The sequence below is a fragment of the Scleropages formosus genome, chromosome 2, assembly GCF_900964775.1.
Source record: "Scleropages formosus chromosome 2, fSclFor1.1, whole genome shotgun sequence".
Taxonomy (NCBI): Eukaryota; Metazoa; Chordata; class Actinopteri; order Osteoglossiformes; family Osteoglossidae; genus Scleropages; species Scleropages formosus.
In genome coordinates this window covers 35,086,647-35,106,276 of record NC_041807.1, presented here as the reverse complement: position 1 = coordinate 35,106,276, position 19,630 = coordinate 35,086,647, and the positions used below count along the sequence as shown (strand labels likewise).

General features: G+C 49.3%; 1 protein-coding gene across 3 annotated transcripts in view; it reads right to left on the bottom strand.

Moving 5' to 3' along the window:
• ephb2a (eph receptor B2a) overlaps window positions 1-19,630 on the bottom strand; it is a 125,288-nt gene that overhangs the window by 45,300 nt on the left and 60,358 nt on the right. For all 3 annotated transcript variants that reach the window (XM_018750634.2, XM_018750636.2, XM_018750635.2), the window contains exons 2-3: window positions 18,542-18,606; window positions 5,243-5,927 (exon numbers count right to left, since the gene is read on the bottom strand). In XM_018750634.2, coding sequence (XP_018606150.1) covers window positions 5,243-5,927; window positions 18,542-18,606 — 750 coding nt within the window. The remainder of the gene's footprint in view (window positions 1-5,242; window positions 5,928-18,541; window positions 18,607-19,630) is intronic.

The following is a 19,630-nucleotide window of genomic DNA, read 5'->3' as shown; positions in this document are numbered from 1 at the left end:
TGAACGGCGTTTCGTACATTTGAGATGAACCCCCCACTTTTCGGTCGATCTTACGCAAGCAGCAGGTGGCGCGGCGGTTAGCGCTGTCAAGGGAAGTTTATAATTCAAGTTTACAGCTGATCGAAGGACTCGAATTCCGAATGATTCGGATTATTATTTAAATCCAGAATTTTCACCCACGTTCGAGGCGCTTGCGCTGATTTACTCTAGTAAATGTCATCCTGCGGTGTGACTGGATGAGCGATCATAAGGAGCTTCGCATCGTACACTAATATTGCAAATTGCCTTGGACAAAGATGAATAGTTTATAGTTACAAAACAAATGTATGTGATTTTTAATAATATTTCATCATGTGCCTTACAGAATGAGTCATAATTATAAATGGAAAAGTATCAGCAACGGGTCATGGTAGAGTGTATAAGCTCAGTTTCTAAATTCTCCATTTCTATAAAAACGGCCTCTCATTTCCAAATGAGAGGTGAACTTGACTGGCATCGCTGGTCTGCTTTTACCGCAAAGCGGGTCCTGTGTTCGTCCTGTGTTCTATGCATCCGGCATGGGAGTCAGTGATACGGATTTCAGCAGCAGACGCAAACTGTCTTTGCCTTATTGTGACCCAACCGTCTAATCCGGTGGCTAATAATAACTCGTGCATCAGACGCAGATCTGTCTGCCAGACTGCAGGACTTTTCCCAGACTGCTGTGCAGAGCATCTTCGCAGGACATAAATCAGGATTCAGATGAAAGGCTCAAGCTATGTTGGTTGGGATCGGCAGCTCGAGAGCGCCCGGCGACAGCTAGTTCCGGAGACCGCGAAAGCTCGCGTCTGCCCGAGTCTGGAAGGTCCCGCGGGAAGCGCCATCTGCCGGGCCCCGCCCCCTGTGCGGTGCCCCGCCCCCAAGCGTGTCTGCACGTGCGCTTCTTGATGTGGCGGGACTACCGAGGGCCTCACATGCGGTGCCGCTAGCCGTGGCGTGGAAGGAGCGATGACGCATGCGCCGCCCATAGGAGGACGTGTTCCTCAAGACCGGTCTGGTGTTTGGAGAAGAGGTGACGGGCCAAGGCAGCATCCGTGTCTCTCCACATCTGGAACAGCTTCCCGAGGCCCTGAGGCGTTCCCAGGGCGAAGGGTCTCTCACGTGGCTCCTCGTGTTTGTAACATCTAACGTCTCACCTTCGAAACAGCGAACGCAAACCGGGCTATGAATAGCCAGAATAACATTTAGAACTCATAAGTCAGAACTCGGGCTGGAAGAGACATCTGGCAAGTGACAAACACCGCCACATGCACGATACATCGTATCATACATCGTACAGGTGGTCCATGAATTACAAAGGGGTTCTGTTCTGACGACTTTGTCACAAGTCACAAATCCCCTTGCACTGTATTAAATACACCACAAGGAAATATAAGCAGCTAACAAGCATGAATGCGATTTTTATAACAGTTCTTTGTTATACTTTTTCATCAATTTCACATGTTACTAATGCTAATATGGAATAATATAAATACGATACTGTTTTCTTTTGCTTTTACGTTTCTGTACTGAGGGGGGCGCGGTGGCACAGTGGGTTGGACTGGGTCGTGCTCTCCGGTGGGTCTGGGGTTCGAGTCTTGCTCAGGGTGCCTTGCGATGGAGTGGCGTCCCGTCCTGGGTGTGTCCCCTCCCCCTCCAGCCTTTCGCCCTGTGTTGCCGGGTTAGACTCCGGCTCGCCCCGACCCCATATGGGACAAGTGGTTTCACATGTCACGTGTGTTTCTGCACCGCCAGAATACTCAGGATTTCTATAACTAGCTATTTTTTAAGAAAGTAACTTCAAACATTCTGTAAATAAAGCACTTATTTACGTTTTTGTAAATGAAACAGAATCGGCGTCTGAGCCAATAAGGAATACGGCACCTTGCGGGAGCACGGCCACCCAGTCATGTCGAGCAGCAGATGGAGAGGTGGTCTTCAGACGTTCCGACGAAATTTCGGGACTCAAAAAAATCACGTAATGTGGTTGACGGCCATCGTGAATTCGAGTCGTTGTAAGTTGAGAACCAATTTGTTGTTTTGCCTTAGCTTTCTGGTGCTATTTAGCCACGCCATGACTCGGACCCTGGCGTTCAGCGCCTTACAAAACGTTGCCGCTAAAATATCCGTGCAGGACTTCTGGATTGCTACTTTTCAGCCGCAGTATTTATTGCTTACACGTAGTGCAGGGACAATCAAAAATATGATTAACTTGCGTGTGATTGGAGGGAGTCCAATAAACAAAAGCCCAAAATTAAAAAACTTCGTTCCAATTTAATTCTGCATAGCAATCAGCGGGTCCATTTTTGGCGCCAGCATGCGGACGGCAAGGCCCGTACATTTCCCAGCAGCACATTCTCAGGCATCAGTAAGCATAACGATTGTACAGCATGGTGATAATTAGAAAAATGCTTTCGAACACAGCTGTAAAACAGGCCCGCGCCGCACCTGCAGCCCGTCTCATTTTGAACCCGTCAAAACGACGCTTTCTAATTATTGCTATGAGCGGGGTGAGAGGAGCTGCGGCAGAACCGGGTTGAGTTTGCGGTCCAGGTCCGCACGGAGGCACAGCAGGTAACGCTGGTGCCTCGCAGGGCTATGGATTCGGATGCGGGTTCAAACCAAGCTCAGTCTGTGCGGAGTTTGGACGTTCTCCCCGTGTTTGTGCGTGTTTCCCTCCAGAATCCAAGGATGTGTTTCAGGCGGACCGCTGACTCTAAGTTGCCCCTAGCGCGTGTATATAGGGAATCCAAGTGATGCAACGGGGGTTCTGCCAGGACAGCGAGGCACATCTCAAAAACTCGAGATGCTCAATACCCAGGAACTGTCGAGAGAGTGCGTTTTTGACGGTGAGTCCAACGTGTTTGTGCAAATGGCATTATTCCTTGAAAAACCCAACAACAATATTTACACACAGCTACACCCACACACACTGTCTGAACCGCTTGTCTCATACGGGGTTGTGGGGAGCTGGAGAATAATCCAGTAACGCAGGGCGAAAGGCTGGAGAAGGAGGGGACACACCCAGGACGGGACGCCACTCCATTGCAAGGTACCCCAAGTGAGACTTGAGCCCCAGACCCACCGGAGAGCAGGACCCGGTCCAACCCACTGCGCCACCGCGCCCCCCCCCAGTTGCAAACAGTACTTATTTAAACTGTTTAAATAATTTACTGTCAGTTTTCCTTCCTGCAAATGTTAATTATTCTCCCGCATTTGCAGTTCGGCCCTTTGACCGCAAGGGTCCAAAGCGTGTGTTGGGAATGCACGTGATGTGGTGATGAGTGCAATCGCTGAAAAAAATGAATATAGAATGCACTGCATATACAATGCTCTGTGCTCAAGTTATATTTAGACTGAAGGACTATTTTCAGCGGGTAAGACAGTCTCTCTAAGTCAGAGACACAGGTATCACTGCATAAACATGCGGTTGTAAACTGATGACCAATGTTGGCCTGGATTGCGATAATATCACATGATAATATTTAAATTGCAATTCCTCTTGTGGTAAACAAACACCAAATTTGAGAAACAAGCGAAACGCCTGATGAGATCACTGTGTAATAAAATCAACAAAAGGATATCATTTCATATGCCAGTTATCTCAGCTGGACTTCTATACATTTTAAAATATTTTATTTCTACTGACAAACCTCAGAATTAATAACGAACACTGAACTAATAATCCTCTTATTTGGCCTTTTCAAATAAGATAAAACAGAATACTGGAAAGAAGCAGTTTTTGATTACTCTCTTTATATGAATTTCAGATAAACTTCACTAAAGGTAAGAAGAGTCCTTTATAGCAGCCTTCAGCAGAGAATCAGAATAAAGACCATGAACATTTTTTTCTCGTTGCCAGGCCTAGACTTGGACAAGTCTTACTCGGTAATTTATGCATGCAGATGTGACTGTTAAAGCTCTCCAGTTATTCACACCGAGTTTAAGGTAAGAAAGGTATTAACTGAGGGGTTACACAACCCAGCCATAATTGCTCTGTGGATCTTGCTGGTCTGGGGCAAATTTCTATTGTGAGCCATGAAACCTAGAAAATCAAATCCTGAGGCTTGGCGCTGAAGTCTAATGAATTTTCGAACCTTTTAAAATGACATTTTGATTAAGCCATGGCGTGAGTCATGGATCCGCTGAAATTGAACATGTAGCACTTTGGGGGATTTGTACATTCTGTGAAAAACAGTATATGATATTTTCCTATCCTGGATTTTGTGTTTAATTTCTACTCAATCCACGGCCCCGCTTACACGACAAGCTAATTAGTAGCTTGGCAAAATCACAAGTGACCGCAGGTTTTTCATCTGAATTTCAAATGGAAAATGCCTTTCCGTGGTAATTATAACATTATCTAGACAGCGGTGGTCTGTTTCAGCCCTTGAGAGCCTGATTTGATGAACAAGGTGGTCGAGCTACAGCACTGCCCAACGCTGATGTCTCCTCTGCCTTGAGCAACCCCTGGTGACCACAGAAGCTCACATTATGCTAGAGAGGGAGCAACACTTGTATGTATTTAACTGTATTGTGAGCACAGGGAGTCCCCAGAATCACAGGACCCAGAACCTCAGTCTCAAGTATCCATCATGGTGGCAAAGACAATCACTAGTAACTGGTCGTTCATTCAAGAGTTTCGTGCACTCAAGAGTTTCCCGACTTTCCTGTTGTAGGTATCAGACAACTTTATATTAACAGGTTCCATACCTTAATACATCAATGGGTACCATGCGGAAAAGCTCTCAAATCATGACAAACTGAACTCAAATTTGATTGAGCACCAAGAGCACGACACCAAGTCTACTAGACAAAGTCAACTATACTAAGGCCACTTCACCAAGTGTTCTACACCAAGTCTGCTAGACTAAGTATATTAAACCAAGTCAACTAGACCAATTCTACTAGACCAATTCTACAAGACCAAGGCCACTTCACGAAGTCTCCTATACCAAGTCTACTAGACCAAGGGCACCACACCAAGACCTCAAAGAATGTGCTCAGTGTAATATGATTTCAGTTGTGCAGCCACAGGTCAGTCGAGGCTAAACTAACCAATCAACAATTCAGCATGAACAAAAAACGGCTCAAACAATACTCCAGGACCAGGAATAACTTGGAAACCTTGTCAAACAAAAATCTTGAGTAATTGCTCACATGTCTAAATTGAGCTGGAGCAGAAGCAGGAGAACAAAAGCTGGCAGACTGTGGCAGTCCTCACCTCTGCAGACGGTGCCGTTCTCCACGGCCTCGTAGCCCGCCTTGCACACGCACCGGCCGATGGGCACCATCCACTCTCCGTTGCCGTTGCAGTACAGCTTGATGGGCACATCCACCTCCTCGCTGTTGGGAATACACATTCCCCAGGCCGTCACCAGCGAGGTGCTTTCGGCCCCTGACAGGGTCTCCTGGAATATGGCACCGTTCTGGATGACGCGCGGACACTTGCGGTAGAAGACGCGCACGGCGATGAGCGACATGCAGCCGCCATAGTCCTGGAAAGCTAGGTAGAAGCCCTGGCGAGAGACAGGTCCGAAGCTGCGCACCTCCGTGTTGATCTTCATCACACGGCCACCCAGGTCCACCTGGGAGAAGCTCTCGTCGGCTGCGATGGTGTCCACCTTGATCCACGGGTTGTCCATCCAGGCCGGGAAGGTCTTGGTGGCCACGTCCGAGTCAGATTCATAGTAGTAGAGGTTGAAGGTCTCCTTGCAGGAGCCCGGTACGTTGGGGATGCTGCTGCAGTCGCGAACGGAGAACTTCATTTCCACGTGGATGCGCTGGGCGCCGCGCCGACGGATGAACTTGGAGCGCACCCAGTTGTTCTGGCTGCCTTCGAATACGTTGCACACCTGGTAGGTGCGGATGGTGTTCATGTGCTCATCGTAACCGCTCACCTCTTCCCACTGCGGGACGGAAAACAACAATAATTGAATTAATCGTTAATTACAGGGCACGGTAGCGGCTGTGGACGCTGCTGCGCTTTGACCGGAAAGCTTCAGTAAAATACCCATCTGTTCAAACTGTTACGCCGTTTCAGGTGAAAGCGCTGGATAAGCGGAAAAACTGTTGTTCTATCGGCGGGCAGCAGGTGGCGTGGTGGTTACAGCCATCTCTTTATAATCGAGAAACCCGGGTGCAAATCCCTACTCCTGCTGCAGTACCCTTAAATAGAAACAATAAAAATTACCCCGCTGCATATACATGAGTAAATCAGCGTAAGTAGGTCAACATACAAACATTGTACATTGCTTTTGCAGAAACGCCAGATATGTAAAGGTATCAAGGTTTTCAACGAAAACAACTTGTTCCCGCTCACATTACTCTGGCATGACAGGTATAAAATATTGCGCTTTATTCGCTGATTTACATTACAAAGAGAGCGCTTCAAAAGAATAGCGTTTACGCGTTTCATAACACTTCTTCAATAAAACGTAACGGGATTACAACTGTAATAATACGTATTATTAATGCCAAAGTATGTGCAGCGGCGGCATTGTGATGGGATGAAATAAGCCTTGAATAAAACACTCCTCATTGGCAGTCGGCGACTCTGGGTTTAAACATATCGGCTTTCATACGGCAGATGATAAAAAAAAAAAAATACATTCCGATGAATATGACTGACACGTATTTACACACATTGTCGTCTTCCCAAAATATTATTAAGCTCCTGCATCTATGAAAACATATAATTAAGAAAGACGATGGAAACAGCGTAAAAAGCGCAAATGTGAGGCAGCTGCTTCGGCACAGCAGAGGATGGTGGCGCGACACGCCGGCAGCGCGAGCTCTCGGCCTAAAGGCGGTAAAGTGGTTTTCCGTGTACCGCGCCGCTCGGCCGTACTCGAGTCGAAACGGAACGCAGGTGTAACGTCCGCTTGACTTTGCTCTGCCAAGTTTAGTTCAGCCGCCGAAACGCGTTCGCACCCCTGAGAAACACCTCCCGAACAACGTGAACTACAGCGAGGCTCGATGAAGAAGACAGCCGCCCTCTTAGCAAAATTTAGCTCTGCGCGCAATGGTTCGAAACCCCGGAAAGCGGTGCTTCTGCACGTTCCTGCAACGGCACGCTCCTCCAGACCGAGGAGCACGGAGCGGTGGGTCTGAGCATCTCCAGATGCCGGCGCAGATGCCTCCTGCTGGGGCGGCGAGGCCTCCCTGGTTGCCGGGGGCAACCGCCTCGACACGGAGGGCCCGGGTCCCCGCCTCCCACAAACTCCCGTGCATTTTCCAGACGCGGCCCCGATTGCAACGTTCTGTCACATCCCTTCGGCTCCGAAAGCCCGCTCTGGAAATAAACACACGCCGCGCCTGGCAAATGACAACGTTTATTTTAAAATAAATGATGCCTTCAGTCTTTGATAGGGCAACCAGAAATAAGTGCTTAGCGAGGGCGCCAAAGCTGATCGTGTTTATACGATCCCTTCCACGAGCGAGCGCGAGCGAAAGCGTGGTTTGTAACCCAAGAGTGCGTTAATCAAGAAAAGCGCACGAATCAGCTACTGCGAATATGCTAGGGAGGCCGGTTAGGATCGTCAGTTGACCTTTCGAAGCTCTGATATCCCTTTGCATGGGTTTAAAAACAAGCAAAAAAAACAAAAAAACAAAAGAAAACGCAGAGCAGCTCGAGCGGTTAGTATAAATGAATCTAAATCCATCTTTGTATACAATGTAATAGAATGTGAATTTGACTTTGGTTTTCAATTTGAGGACGGGGCCTTGCAAAGGGCTGCCGTCCCATCCGACGCTCGCCCCGTCTCACGCCCCGCGCCTCCGGGATAGGCTCCGGATCACCGCGGCTCTGAAATGGATAAGCAGTTGATGAAAATGGAAAAAAAAAGACGGCAAAGGATTTCTGGCCGTCTAAGGAAGATGCTGTAATTAAAGGCAGTATGATGAAGTCCAACGCGTGCGAAAGTCAACCGCGTCACGTGCGTCAAGACCGAGAACAAACGACGAAGGTCGCGACCATCTATCGAACCTCAGCGTTCCCACTGGAACAGTCCTCCTTTCGGAGCAGTGTGAAACAATATCAACTGGAAGCTACAAGGTGTGACATCTTCCGCCTGGAAAGCGAACGCTTTTGACAGGTCAAATTAAAACACGTTCCCAAATTGCAGGGACTAATGAAAGAAGGAGCGAAAGGAACAAAGGGAAGGGAGCGAATCAATCTGTGTCGACTGAAGGCCCTTTTCATCCGTGCCACGGCTTTCCTGACACGCGGTGAAGGGAGCCAGTGAAGGGAACCAAATGGAACATAATAAGGCCCCAGCGATCAGGCGCAAAGTGTGAAATTAGATGAAACGTCTTCATTTTCGCAGCGCCGTGTTCCCCGGCGAACCCATCAAGGTGCGGTCGCGGTGCGGGGATGGGTTTAGATCCAAGGGCTCCTGGATTAAAGCCTGTCTTTTTTTTTTTTTTTAAGACTGGTTACCGCATCACCCAGAAGTCTCAGTGATCATCATGCTGTTGCGGTACAGGGCTCCTCATTAGCGATTTGCCTATTAGTAATAAGCCCCCATATGCTGGCAAAATTTAGGTAGGTACTTCTGATCAAAGAAGAAACCATTTTAAATCTACGATTCAGAATCATTTGAACATTATACAAATACGTATTTTGCAAGGCTCCGCACGGGCAGCTCAAAGAATAATCATACATAATAACCATCAAAGTAATAACCATATGCTGGTCATATCATCTGAAATATTTTGGCTGCAGTGAAAATCGTGAGTCATCCTGAGGTCTCGATGAATTCTGGATGTACACCGGCTCCTCATCTTTCGACCGGTGAGATGACAAATTTTTGGCAATGGAGAGGTCTTCGGTTTTATTTGTTACTTTTAACTAAAGCTGGCAAAACTGGCGATTGTCACTGGCTTTTCTATTTTCTAAAATCAGTATGGGTAGCAGTGTGAATTTCAGCTGTGTTTACACAGGCAGTAAAATACATTGACACAGAAGATGAAGGTGGGACCGCCTTAATTCAACTCATTTCCACAGTGCTTACAGCTCATGTCTGGTGTTCATGAGCGTCGGTGATCGATAATAAGACGAGGAGAGTTGCACGTTTACGGGACGGATAGGAGTTTGTGCAGGAAATATATTTGTATTTTCAGTCACTTTAAACTAGTTTTAATTTTAATATGGCTTTGATTATACAAGTTTCAAAAGCTTTTGAAAATGTTTCGGATTTATTGTCTCTATATCTAAGGTTTATACGGAACCTAAGCCATATATACACTGAAGGACATCTATACCTTTCCTCGATGGCAGCGTCGTGGTAAAAATGACTTTAAGTTTACAAACACATTGAATTAAGAACAAAATTTGGGTCCGAATAGAATCCGTAACTTAAGCAGCCAGTTTAATTAATTTTCCAAGTTCATATGAGTCCAGTTGCAGCAGTTCTTTTTTGTTTCGTCGCCAGATGTTTGGTTCAGCGAGTCCCATCCCATCCAAAAAGAAGAGTACTGAGTTGTGAACTCCTCAAACACCCCTTTTGTAACAATATCACAGTGATTCAAACATCATTCGCAAGCTCTGGACCCAGGGCTGCTACTCTCCTTCTACACCGTTGTGTTACATGGTCTACACTGGACCGTTGTCGATGACTGGTGGTGAGGACTGTGATCCTGATCTGAGCCAGTGAACAAAAGAAAGACAGAACGCACGGGAACGGCTCTGTGGCTGGGCTGCCCTACTTCAATTTGTGGGAACTCTCTCCTGTGGGGGACACAGCCAGGACCCAGGGGCCGAGGACCCGCCGCCGGATTCCCATCCTCCCTTTCCCCCTGCAGTGATGAAGAAGGCCGACTTCAGCTGGTACTTCACGCTCCGAGAGCACAACACAAGGACGCTGCTCTCCACTTTCTGGCACGAAAGCTGAAATATATCGAGCTAAGGAGTTATTTCCTTTACTTCGCAAACTGAAGGAATTAACATGTAGGGACAGTTATGTGCAACATCCAATTCATGAATTAATATACACACACGGATTGAAACCACTCCTCCGTGAACCGCCACCTTATCGTGGTGGAGGGGTTTGAGTGCCTGAATGAGTCCAGGAGCTATGTTGTCTGGGGCTACATGCCCCTGGTAGGGTCTCCCATGGCAGACAGGTCCTGGATGACAGACGAGACAAAGCGCGGTTCAAAAACCCCTTATGACAAAAAAATCAAGGCGTCCGTTTACCCCGCCCGGTATGGGGTCACCGGGGCCCCACCCTGGAGCCAGGCCTGGGGGGGGGGCTCGCATGCGAGCGCCTGGTGGCCAGGTCTATGCCCACGGGGCCTGGCCGGGCTCAGCCCGAAGCCACAACGTGGAGCCGCTCTTCGGTGGGCTCACCACCTGCCGGAGAAACCATAAGGGGCCGGTGCGTTGTGATTTGGGCGGTGGTCGGGGCCGAGTGCCCGGCCGACCCAAACCTCGGGCGCCAACTCTGGTTTTTGGGACTTGGAATGTCACCTCACTGGCGGGGAAGGAGCCTGAGCTGGTGCGGGAAGTTGAGAGATACCGTCTAGATATAGTCGGGCTCACTTCCACTCACAGCTTGGGTTCTGGAACCACTCTACTCGATCGAGGGTGGACTCTCCACTATTCTGGCGTTGCCCAAGGTGAGAGGCGGCGGGCTGGTGTGGGCTTATTAATAGCCCCCCAGTTCAGCCGCCATGTGTTGGAGTCTACCCCGGTGAATGAGAGGGTCATCTCCCTACGCCTTCGGGTCAGGGAACGGTCTCTCACTGTCGTTTGTGCTTATGCGCCTAGCGGCAGTGTAGAGTACCCGGCCTTTTTAGAGTCCCTGGGGGGCGTGCTGGAAAGCGCTCCCACTGGGGACTCTGTCGTTCTACTGGGGGACTTTAACGCCCACGTGGGCAGCGACAGTGATACCTGGAGGGGCGTGATTGGGAGGAACGGCCTCCCTGATCTGAACCCGAGCGGTGAGTTGTTATTGGATTTCTGTGCTAGTCGCGGTTTATCCATAACGAACACCATGTTCATGCATAAGGGTGTCCACCAGTGCACTTGGCACCAGGACACCCTAGGTCGGAGGTCGATGATCGACTTTGTAGTCGTTTCTTCTGACCTTCGGCCATATGTCTTGGACACTCGGGTGAAGAGAGGGGCTGAGCTGTCAACTGATCACCACCTGGTGGTGAGTTGGATTCGATGGCGGGGGAAAAAGCTGGACAGACCTGGCAGGCCCAAACGCATAGTGAGGGTCTGTTGGGAACGTTTGGCGGAGGCCCCTGTCAGAGAGGTCTTCAACTCCCACCTCCGACAGAGCTTCAACCAGGTCCCGAGGGAGGTGGGGGACATTGAGTCTGAATGGACTATGTTCCGCTCCTCCATTGTCGGTGCGGCTGTCCGGAGCTGCGGCCATAAGGTCTCCGGTGCCTGTCGCGGCGGCAATCCCCGAACACGGTGGTGGACACCGGAAGTAAGGGATGCCGTCAAGCTGAAGAAGGAGTTCTATCGGGCCTGGCTGGCTCATGGGACTCCTGAAGCAGCTGACAGGTACCGACGGGCCAAACGGAGCGCGGCTCTGGCAGTCGCCGCGGCAAAAACTCGGGCTTGGGAGGAGTTCGGTGAGGCCATGGAGGAAGACTTTCGGTCGGCCTCAAAGAGATTCTGGCAAACCGTCCGGCGACTCAGAGGGGGGAAGCGGTGTTCCACGAACACTGTTTACAGTGGAAGTGGTGCGCTGCTGACCTCAGCTGAGGATGTTCTCGGGCGGTGGAAGGAGTACTTTGAGGATCTCCTCAATCCCTCCGACACGCCTTCCGTAGAGGAAGCTGAGGCTGGGGACTCGGAGGGGGACTCGTCCATTACCCTGGCTGAAGTTGCTGAGGTAGTCAAAAAACTCCTCGGTGGCAAGGCTCCGGGGGTGGATGAGATCCGCCCCGAGTTTCTCAAGTCTCTGGATGTTGTGGGGCTGTCTTGGCTGACACGCCTCTGCAGCATCGCGTGGAGTTCGGGAACGGTGCCTCTGGACTGGCAGACCGGGGTGGTGGTCCCTCTTTTTAAGAAGGGGGACCGGAGATTGTGTTCCAACTACAGGGGGATCACACTCCTTAGCCTCCCTGGGAAAGTCTATGCCAGGGTACTGGAAAGGAGAATCCGACCGATAGTCGAACCTCGGATTCAGGAGGAGCAATGCGGTTTTCGCCCTGGCCGTGGAACACTGGACCAGCTCTATACCCTCACTAGGGTGTTGGAGGGTTCGTGGGAGTTTGCCCAACCAGTCCATATGTGTTTTGTGGACCTGGAGAAGGCATTCGACCGTGTCCCTCGTGGCATCCTGTGGGGGGTGCTTCGGATTATGGGGTTCGGGGCTCGTTGCTACGGGCTGTTCGTTCCCTGTATGACCGGAGCAGGAGCTTGGTTCGCATTGCCGGCAGTAAGTCAGACCTGTTCCCGGTGCATGTTGGACTCCGCCAGGGCTGCCCTTTGTCACCGATTCTGTTCATTATTTTTATGGACAGAATTTCTAGGCGCAGTCAGGGAACGGAGGGTGTCTGTTTTGGTGGCCGCGAGATCTCGTCTCTGCTTTTTGCGGACGATGTGGTCCTGTTGGCTTCATCAAGTCAAGACTTGCAGCGTGCACTGGGGAGGTTTGCAGCCGAGTGCGAAGCGGCGGGGATGAGAATCAGCACCTCCAAATCCGAGGCCATGGTTCTCAGTCGGAAAAAGGTGGATTGCTCCCTCCGGGTTAGGGGGGAGTTGCTCCCTCAAGTGGAGGAGTTTAAGTATCTTGGGGTCTTGTTCACGAGTGAGGGAAAAATGGAGCGGCAGGTCGACAGACGGATCGGTGCGGCGTCTGCAGTAATGCGGTCATTGTACCGGTCTGTTGTGGTGAAGAGGGAGCTGAGTCGTAAGGCGAAGCTCTCAATTTACCGGTCGATCTACGTTCCTACCCTCACCTATGGTCATGAACTCTGGATCATGACCGAAAGAATGAGATCGCGGATACAAGCGGCAGAAATGAGTTTCCTCCGCAGAGTGGCTGGGCGCACCCTTAGGGATAGGGTGAGGAGCTCAGTCACCCGGGAGGAGCTCGGAGTAGAGCCGCTGCTCCTCCGCATCGAGAGGAGCCAGTTGAGGTGGCTCGGGCATCTGTTCCGGATGCCTCCTGGACGCCTCCCTGGGGAGGTGCTCCGGGCTTGTCCCACTGGGAGGAGGCCTCGGGGCAGACCCAGGACACGTTGGAGAGACTATGTCTCCCGGCTGGCCTGGGAACGCCTTGGGGTTCCCCCAGAGGAACTGGAGGAGGTGTGCGGGGAGAGGGAGGTCTGGAGTACTCTGCTCGGACTGCTGCCCCCGCGACCCGGCCCCGGATAAAAGCGGAGGAAGATGGATGGATGGATGGATTGAAACCACTTATCCCAAGCGGGGTCGCAGCGAGCCGGAGCCCAACCCAGCAACACAGGGCGCAAGGCTGGAGGGGGAGGGGACACACCCAGGACAGGACACTAGTGCATCACAATGCACCCCAAGCGGGTCTCAAACCCCAGACCCACTGGAGAGCAGGCCCGGTCCAACCCACTGCGCCACCACACCCCCCTGGATGAAATAATATTAAGGATTTAATCAAAAAAGCTCATAGATCTTAAAATGCAGCAGCTGCAGCTCAGCAGTCAGATGTGGTTTGCAGTTCTGCCTCCAGTGCACTGAGCTCCCGCTGTCCCTCAGAACTCCCGAATCCCTCTCAACACTCAAGAAGGTTCCAAAAACATTTATTTCGGACCCACTTCTCCCTGGATCTCCTATCTTCCCCATAAAATTACATCAACTGTCACAATCACCTTTGTATTTCCTACCAGTTCTATATGCTGCCCCTCATGTAATGTTACCGATAATGTACCCTGTTTAAAAAATGTGGTCCTCTACCAATTCTTTATGCCGCTACCCATATGAGTGTAAAGGTCACTGGTAATTTATAGACACTACACTGCACATGACTGACACCTGGGCGTGGCTATTGATTTTTACAAGGACAAAATCAATATGACGAGATGAAGTACCAGATCCACCAGTTTCCATTACAAAATAACATTTAATTTCGGTTTTTTCGCGTTTCGCCAGCTCCTACGGTGGACATTTGTGACGGGAGGCGAATACCTACTTCACCTGCCATGCTGTAAATGCGTGCTGCGTCAAAACGCAGTGAAGGGATGTCACGAGCAGCACCTGGCTCCTCACCCTGAGTGAAGATCCAAAGGCTCTTCCAGCCCTTCGGAGGGTAATTAGAGAGTTAAACCGGCGGAGAGAACACCAGGTGCACGGAACCCACATCTGTAGGGTACCAGAGCAGAAGCAACCAACTCCATAAACATTCACCGACTCTGCCGCAATGTATTTTTTTTTTACACTACGCAGTACATTATCCCTACTATTAATCAATTTTCAACAAATCAAAATATTTAAAGTGCAACACATTGTGTGACATGGTGCACAATAATAGGCGGATGGCAACGGAGACGCGAGCTCTCCGGATTTGGGGCACCGGGGTCGGAAAGAATGTCTTAATAGCAGGGCAATGTAAGCAGAGCACTGATTTACTGTATGATTAGTACATAAACATCAACGGATGCTGCCCTTACAAGGAGTCGCCGATGGGGCGCTGCGTGCGATACGCACACGCTCCCCGCACTAGTTGCGAGGAGCTGAGCTGAACTCAGAATTTACAAACGCTCGTTAATTCTTTCTCTCTCCGCCATGCTTTAGGTGAACAGGTACGACTGGTGGAGAGGGGTTATATTTCTTCATATTTTCAAAAAAAAGGGGTAATAGCCACCACCACCACCACCACTTTCAGAACCGCTTGTCCCATACGGGGTCACGGAGCCAACCCGGTAGCACAGGGCGTAAGGCCGGAGGGGGAGGGGACGCACCCAGGAGGGGACGCCAGTCCGTCGCAAGGTACCCCAAGTGGGACTCAAACCCCAGACCCACTGGACAGCAGGACTGTGGTCCAACCCACTGCGCCACTGCACCCCCCAGGGGTAATAGCATTTGACATTTTTGTTCAGATATCTTTTTTTTGCACTTGTTAACCAAATTTTGCATTTAAATGAGTGTGCATGCGGTAACCCTCCAATAAAAGCAATGCAACCGGGTACCTGCAGCACATCTGCGTGTGTTTAACGTGTACGTGTGTTATGGATCACTGTCATTAAACTCCGGCCTCCGTGCATCCACCGCAGCGTCGTGCCGAGAGCTGCCGCCTTCTGCTCAATGGGTCGAGGTTCGAATCCCCACTCCTGCTGCAGTCCCCTTGAACAAGGTTCTTACCATGAATTAGTAAAGTAAAAGGCACAAAACAGCTGTATGAATGAACTGTAAGCGGTTTAACACCCTAAGATGCTTCGGAGGAATGCGTCAGCTAACTTAATAAGTAAATAAGTGTCGATCCTCGGAGTCTCGCTTGCAGATGGCGATGGTGCTGAAGGATAAGTCGCACGGTATGTTATTAATACACATGCTGTGTATCGAGTTTTACTGCAGGGAATATGGTCACAGCAATTGGTCCCCATGAACTTATTTCATCATAACTGGTTCACGGTCCATGTCTTCATAGAAAAATGCTACATTTTGTCTTCACCATAAAATCTTTGGAACAGCAGTGACTCGCCATGATTTAAACAAATTTAACGCTTCGGGGTCAAACTGCCATTAACTGGATTAACGGTTTTTATCCCCCAATAAAACGCGGAATATTTTACACCCGTAAATCACTCACCGCTCTGGCCAGGACTCAATTCCTGAACACTGCATGAGGGAAATTCTGAACATGGTTTTATCGCCATTAATTTTTGCACAATTTAAACCAGATGTTGTGTTGCACAGCAACAGGAAGTAAATACTGTATTTTATACAATAAAAGGAGCACCAGCAAATTATCACTGGGTTTTTTTCCCCCCCTTTTACTGCATCCAGTCAAAGGTGCAAAGTCCATTAATAGATGGAAATGCCCTGATTTGCACCGTAGATCAGTGAGATCTAGACGGATGCTGACCGTCTGAAAGTCGCCGTATTTCTGGGGTACCACTGCAAGAATTCGCCACCAGCGTACTACGGTACAGTTGATAATATGTCTTAGCCATATCATCGGGATTCCACCATACTCGGGAGGAATGCTCGTGTCATACGCACACCGCCCATCTGGATCCATCACCTGGGTCATGCGGGAAGCTCCTGGAAGCAACAGGACACCGATGCGTACCTAACAGATCTGGGTAGATAAGACTACCGGACTTCGGCTTCTGTTCATACTGACTTTGTTTCTACTTTGGTCAAATAAACTGTTTGACTTTGTTTACACTTTGTGATCAAAGCAGCCCACAAAGGTCCTCTGTAACAGGCTGCTTTATCCAGGAGGGGTGGCCATCCAGTGGCACTTGGACTTCCAGAGGTCTGCTTTTCTCCCAGTTCCTTTGGAATGTGAGAGTGTTGCTATAAGAGAGTGGGGAATTACGGGAAATGTATGAAATTCCACAAGAGTGTCTGTTGGCCATAATAGATGGACTATTTGATTAAATGACTGAGAAGACAGCAGAGCAACTAGCAGGAGTTAGTTAAGATGGTAGTGTCCGAGCGGGGTTGTGGCAGGTTTGGCCAGGTCTCACTATCCGGCGGGTCTGGGGTTCGAGTCCCGCTTGGAGTGCCTTGCGATGGACTGGCGTCCCGTCCTGGGTGTGTCCCCTCCCCCTCCGGCCTTGCGCCCTGTGTTGCCGGGTTAGGCTCCGATTCGCTGTGACCCCCGCTTGGGATAAGTGGTTTCAGACAGTGTGTGTGTGTACTTACTTTCTTTAATGACATATAAAACTCTTACTGTAACACTGTAGCTTTTTGCAAAAGGAATGCCTGTAAATCTAAAATATGCTCTTTCCCATTGACACTAATGTAGAAGTCATTAAATAACCGTCTAAATCAAATATTTTTGTGAAACATCCAAGTGCCTAAGACTTTTGTACAGTTCTGTATGTACATTTTAGCAGCAGTGCGCACTTTCAGAAAGTTGTTCACAACAAACGCGACATGCTCAGTGAATCGCTACTTGGTTTATTGCAGAGGACTGAGAAATTAAAAAGAAAAGTGATAATTGCCCTGATGCAGTGACTCTGACGGTTGAGTTTTTAGTGGACACAAAAATCTGCTTTGGGTTTTCTCAGCATGGTCTAGAGGCAGGACAGCAAAGGTAAGAGGTGCGACAGCTAAATAAACAAATGCAAATCTAAGTGTTTCATATTGCACTAGAATCATGAGTTTATATAGGTGTTTTATAGTGTCTTAGGTATATATGGGAAAAATAGTTTGGGCTTTACAGATGGAATGGGGTCTGATTACTATTTTTCCCATTTAACACGATGGGAAATAATCTTGTGGTTTCCGAAATTTCGACATCCACACCGTTTTCAGAAAGGGATTAAACGCGTAAATAGAGGAAGGCCTGTGTACAAAATAACCCGAACTGAACTGAATTGAACATACAGGCATGGCGTTTAGTTGCCAGCCGCTGGAGCCACTGAAATTCGCATCTGGCAAAAGATAACCGAGCAGGAACATTATCGCAGGCGCAAGCTGTCGCTGAAATATTCAAAGGACGGCAAACGTAATTAGAGAGCCTGTCACAGCAAACAGTTGCACACCAACACACACGAGAGCGTTCTGTTTTCGACTCCGGCGAGACGCGCGCATTCGCAAAGACCGGCCGAGCGTTCAGTCATTCACAAGCACGTCCTTGAAAACCATTAACAAAAACCAGCAGAGCGCAACGGGTAACATCCGTCCGCGGAAGATCCGAAGACGGCGCACGGAAGCGCTCGTGAAATTAAAAAAAAAATACGGTCCGACACCACATATCTGTTGTTGCATTCATTGACGTTAAGTTAGTTAGTCAGGGACTCGGAGTGCAGCTACTCAGTTGGCAGGACTGGTAAAAGTACGTTAAGGATTCGGAACTTGTTCGAGGATTAAACCATGACGTCTGATCATGAATTTGCCCTTGACAGCCATGTCCACATCAGTCATCAATGTCACATTTATCAACTCCATAGATTCCATGGTACCAGGGACAGCTGGTAGCGTAGTGGTCGGAGCTGCTGACCTTGGTCCCGATGGCTGCAGGTTTGCATCTCCACCTTGGGCTGTGGTGTCCTTCAGCACGGTACTTACCCTAAATTGTTCCAGTAGAAATGACCCAGTCGCAGAAACGCCCACATTTCCGAACCGCTTGTCCCATACGGGGTCGCAGGGAGCCGGAGCCTAACCCGGCAACACGGGACACACCCAGGACGGGACGCCAGTCCGTCGTAAGGCACCCCAAGCGGGGCTTGAACCCCAGACCCACCGGAGAGCAGGACCCGGTTCAACCCACTGCACCACCACGTCCCCAGCGGTTGTAGAAATGGATAAGTAATTATAGGTAGACTAACATTATAAGTCATTCTGGAGAAAAGCATCAGCTGAACGGATAAGTGCAGGATGGTACAGAAACTAGACGATGACCTCACTCACCCCAGATGTGGGATACACGGTCCACCCGAGCTCCGCCGTGGCTGTCGTGGAATCCATTAACATTTCTGTAGGGAAAAATAAATGTTTAATAAGTTCAGTATGGGTTCTATTACATCCCACGCAGACTGCAGTAACATACAAAGACGTCATTTATATGTCACCTATGGTGGCATCAGGCCACCGACAGTTCTATGCTCCCGCACCTCTGGCAGCCTGGTGGTTGCGCTCCAGAATCGAAAATGCGTAATTTCTATCTCTCGGCTCTGAAGCGGTGGAACGAGTTCCCTCCGTCACTCAGAGCTGCTGAATCCCTTCCAGATTCAAGGTGTCAAAACTCCACACAAATCTGCACTACGCCATCTGCTATGACTTTCCATGCATACCATATGTCAGTGTTACTTCCAGAGGCACCTCCTTTAATAATGTATAGCAGCAACGTGGTGTCAGAAGACAAACACGTTGTGCTGTGATAATTGCCTGTTTGTATCTATAGCCGACAATGCGTGTTGTGGAATTCACTTTGGTTTACCCCCGGTTACACATCGCTTTCTGGAAAAGCGTCTGCTAAATGAACAAATGTATATGTAAATGTAAGCTGTTTTTATTACACGACACTGATGATTTATATAAGCTTTGCGTATAAGGAAAGGATATACGGAAGGTTCAGACATATATGTTTTTAAGAGAAGCTCTTCTGCTTCTGCAGGGTTCACGCTGTCTCTGCAGCTTTTTGCTCCAGCTAAGATCTAATTACGCCTCGTTCACCTGCTGTGAAATACCGTTGAAAGAAGTGGAAAATAACAGTTTTAATTTGCTTGAAAACCCACATTTGTTTTATTTCTTCAATGTCTGCTTTTTTCTCCCTGAAAATTAAAGACGCAGTGATTATCGCGTCGCTTAAACAGCTTTTTGTAATCCATCCATCCATCCATCCATCTTCCTCCGCTTTTATCCGGGGCCGGGTCGCGGGGGCAGCAGTCCGAGCAGAGTACTCCAGACCTCCCTCTCCCCGCACACCTCCTCTAGTTCCTCTGGGGGAACCCCAAGGCGTTCCCAGGCCAGCCGGGAGACATAGTCTCTCCAACGTGT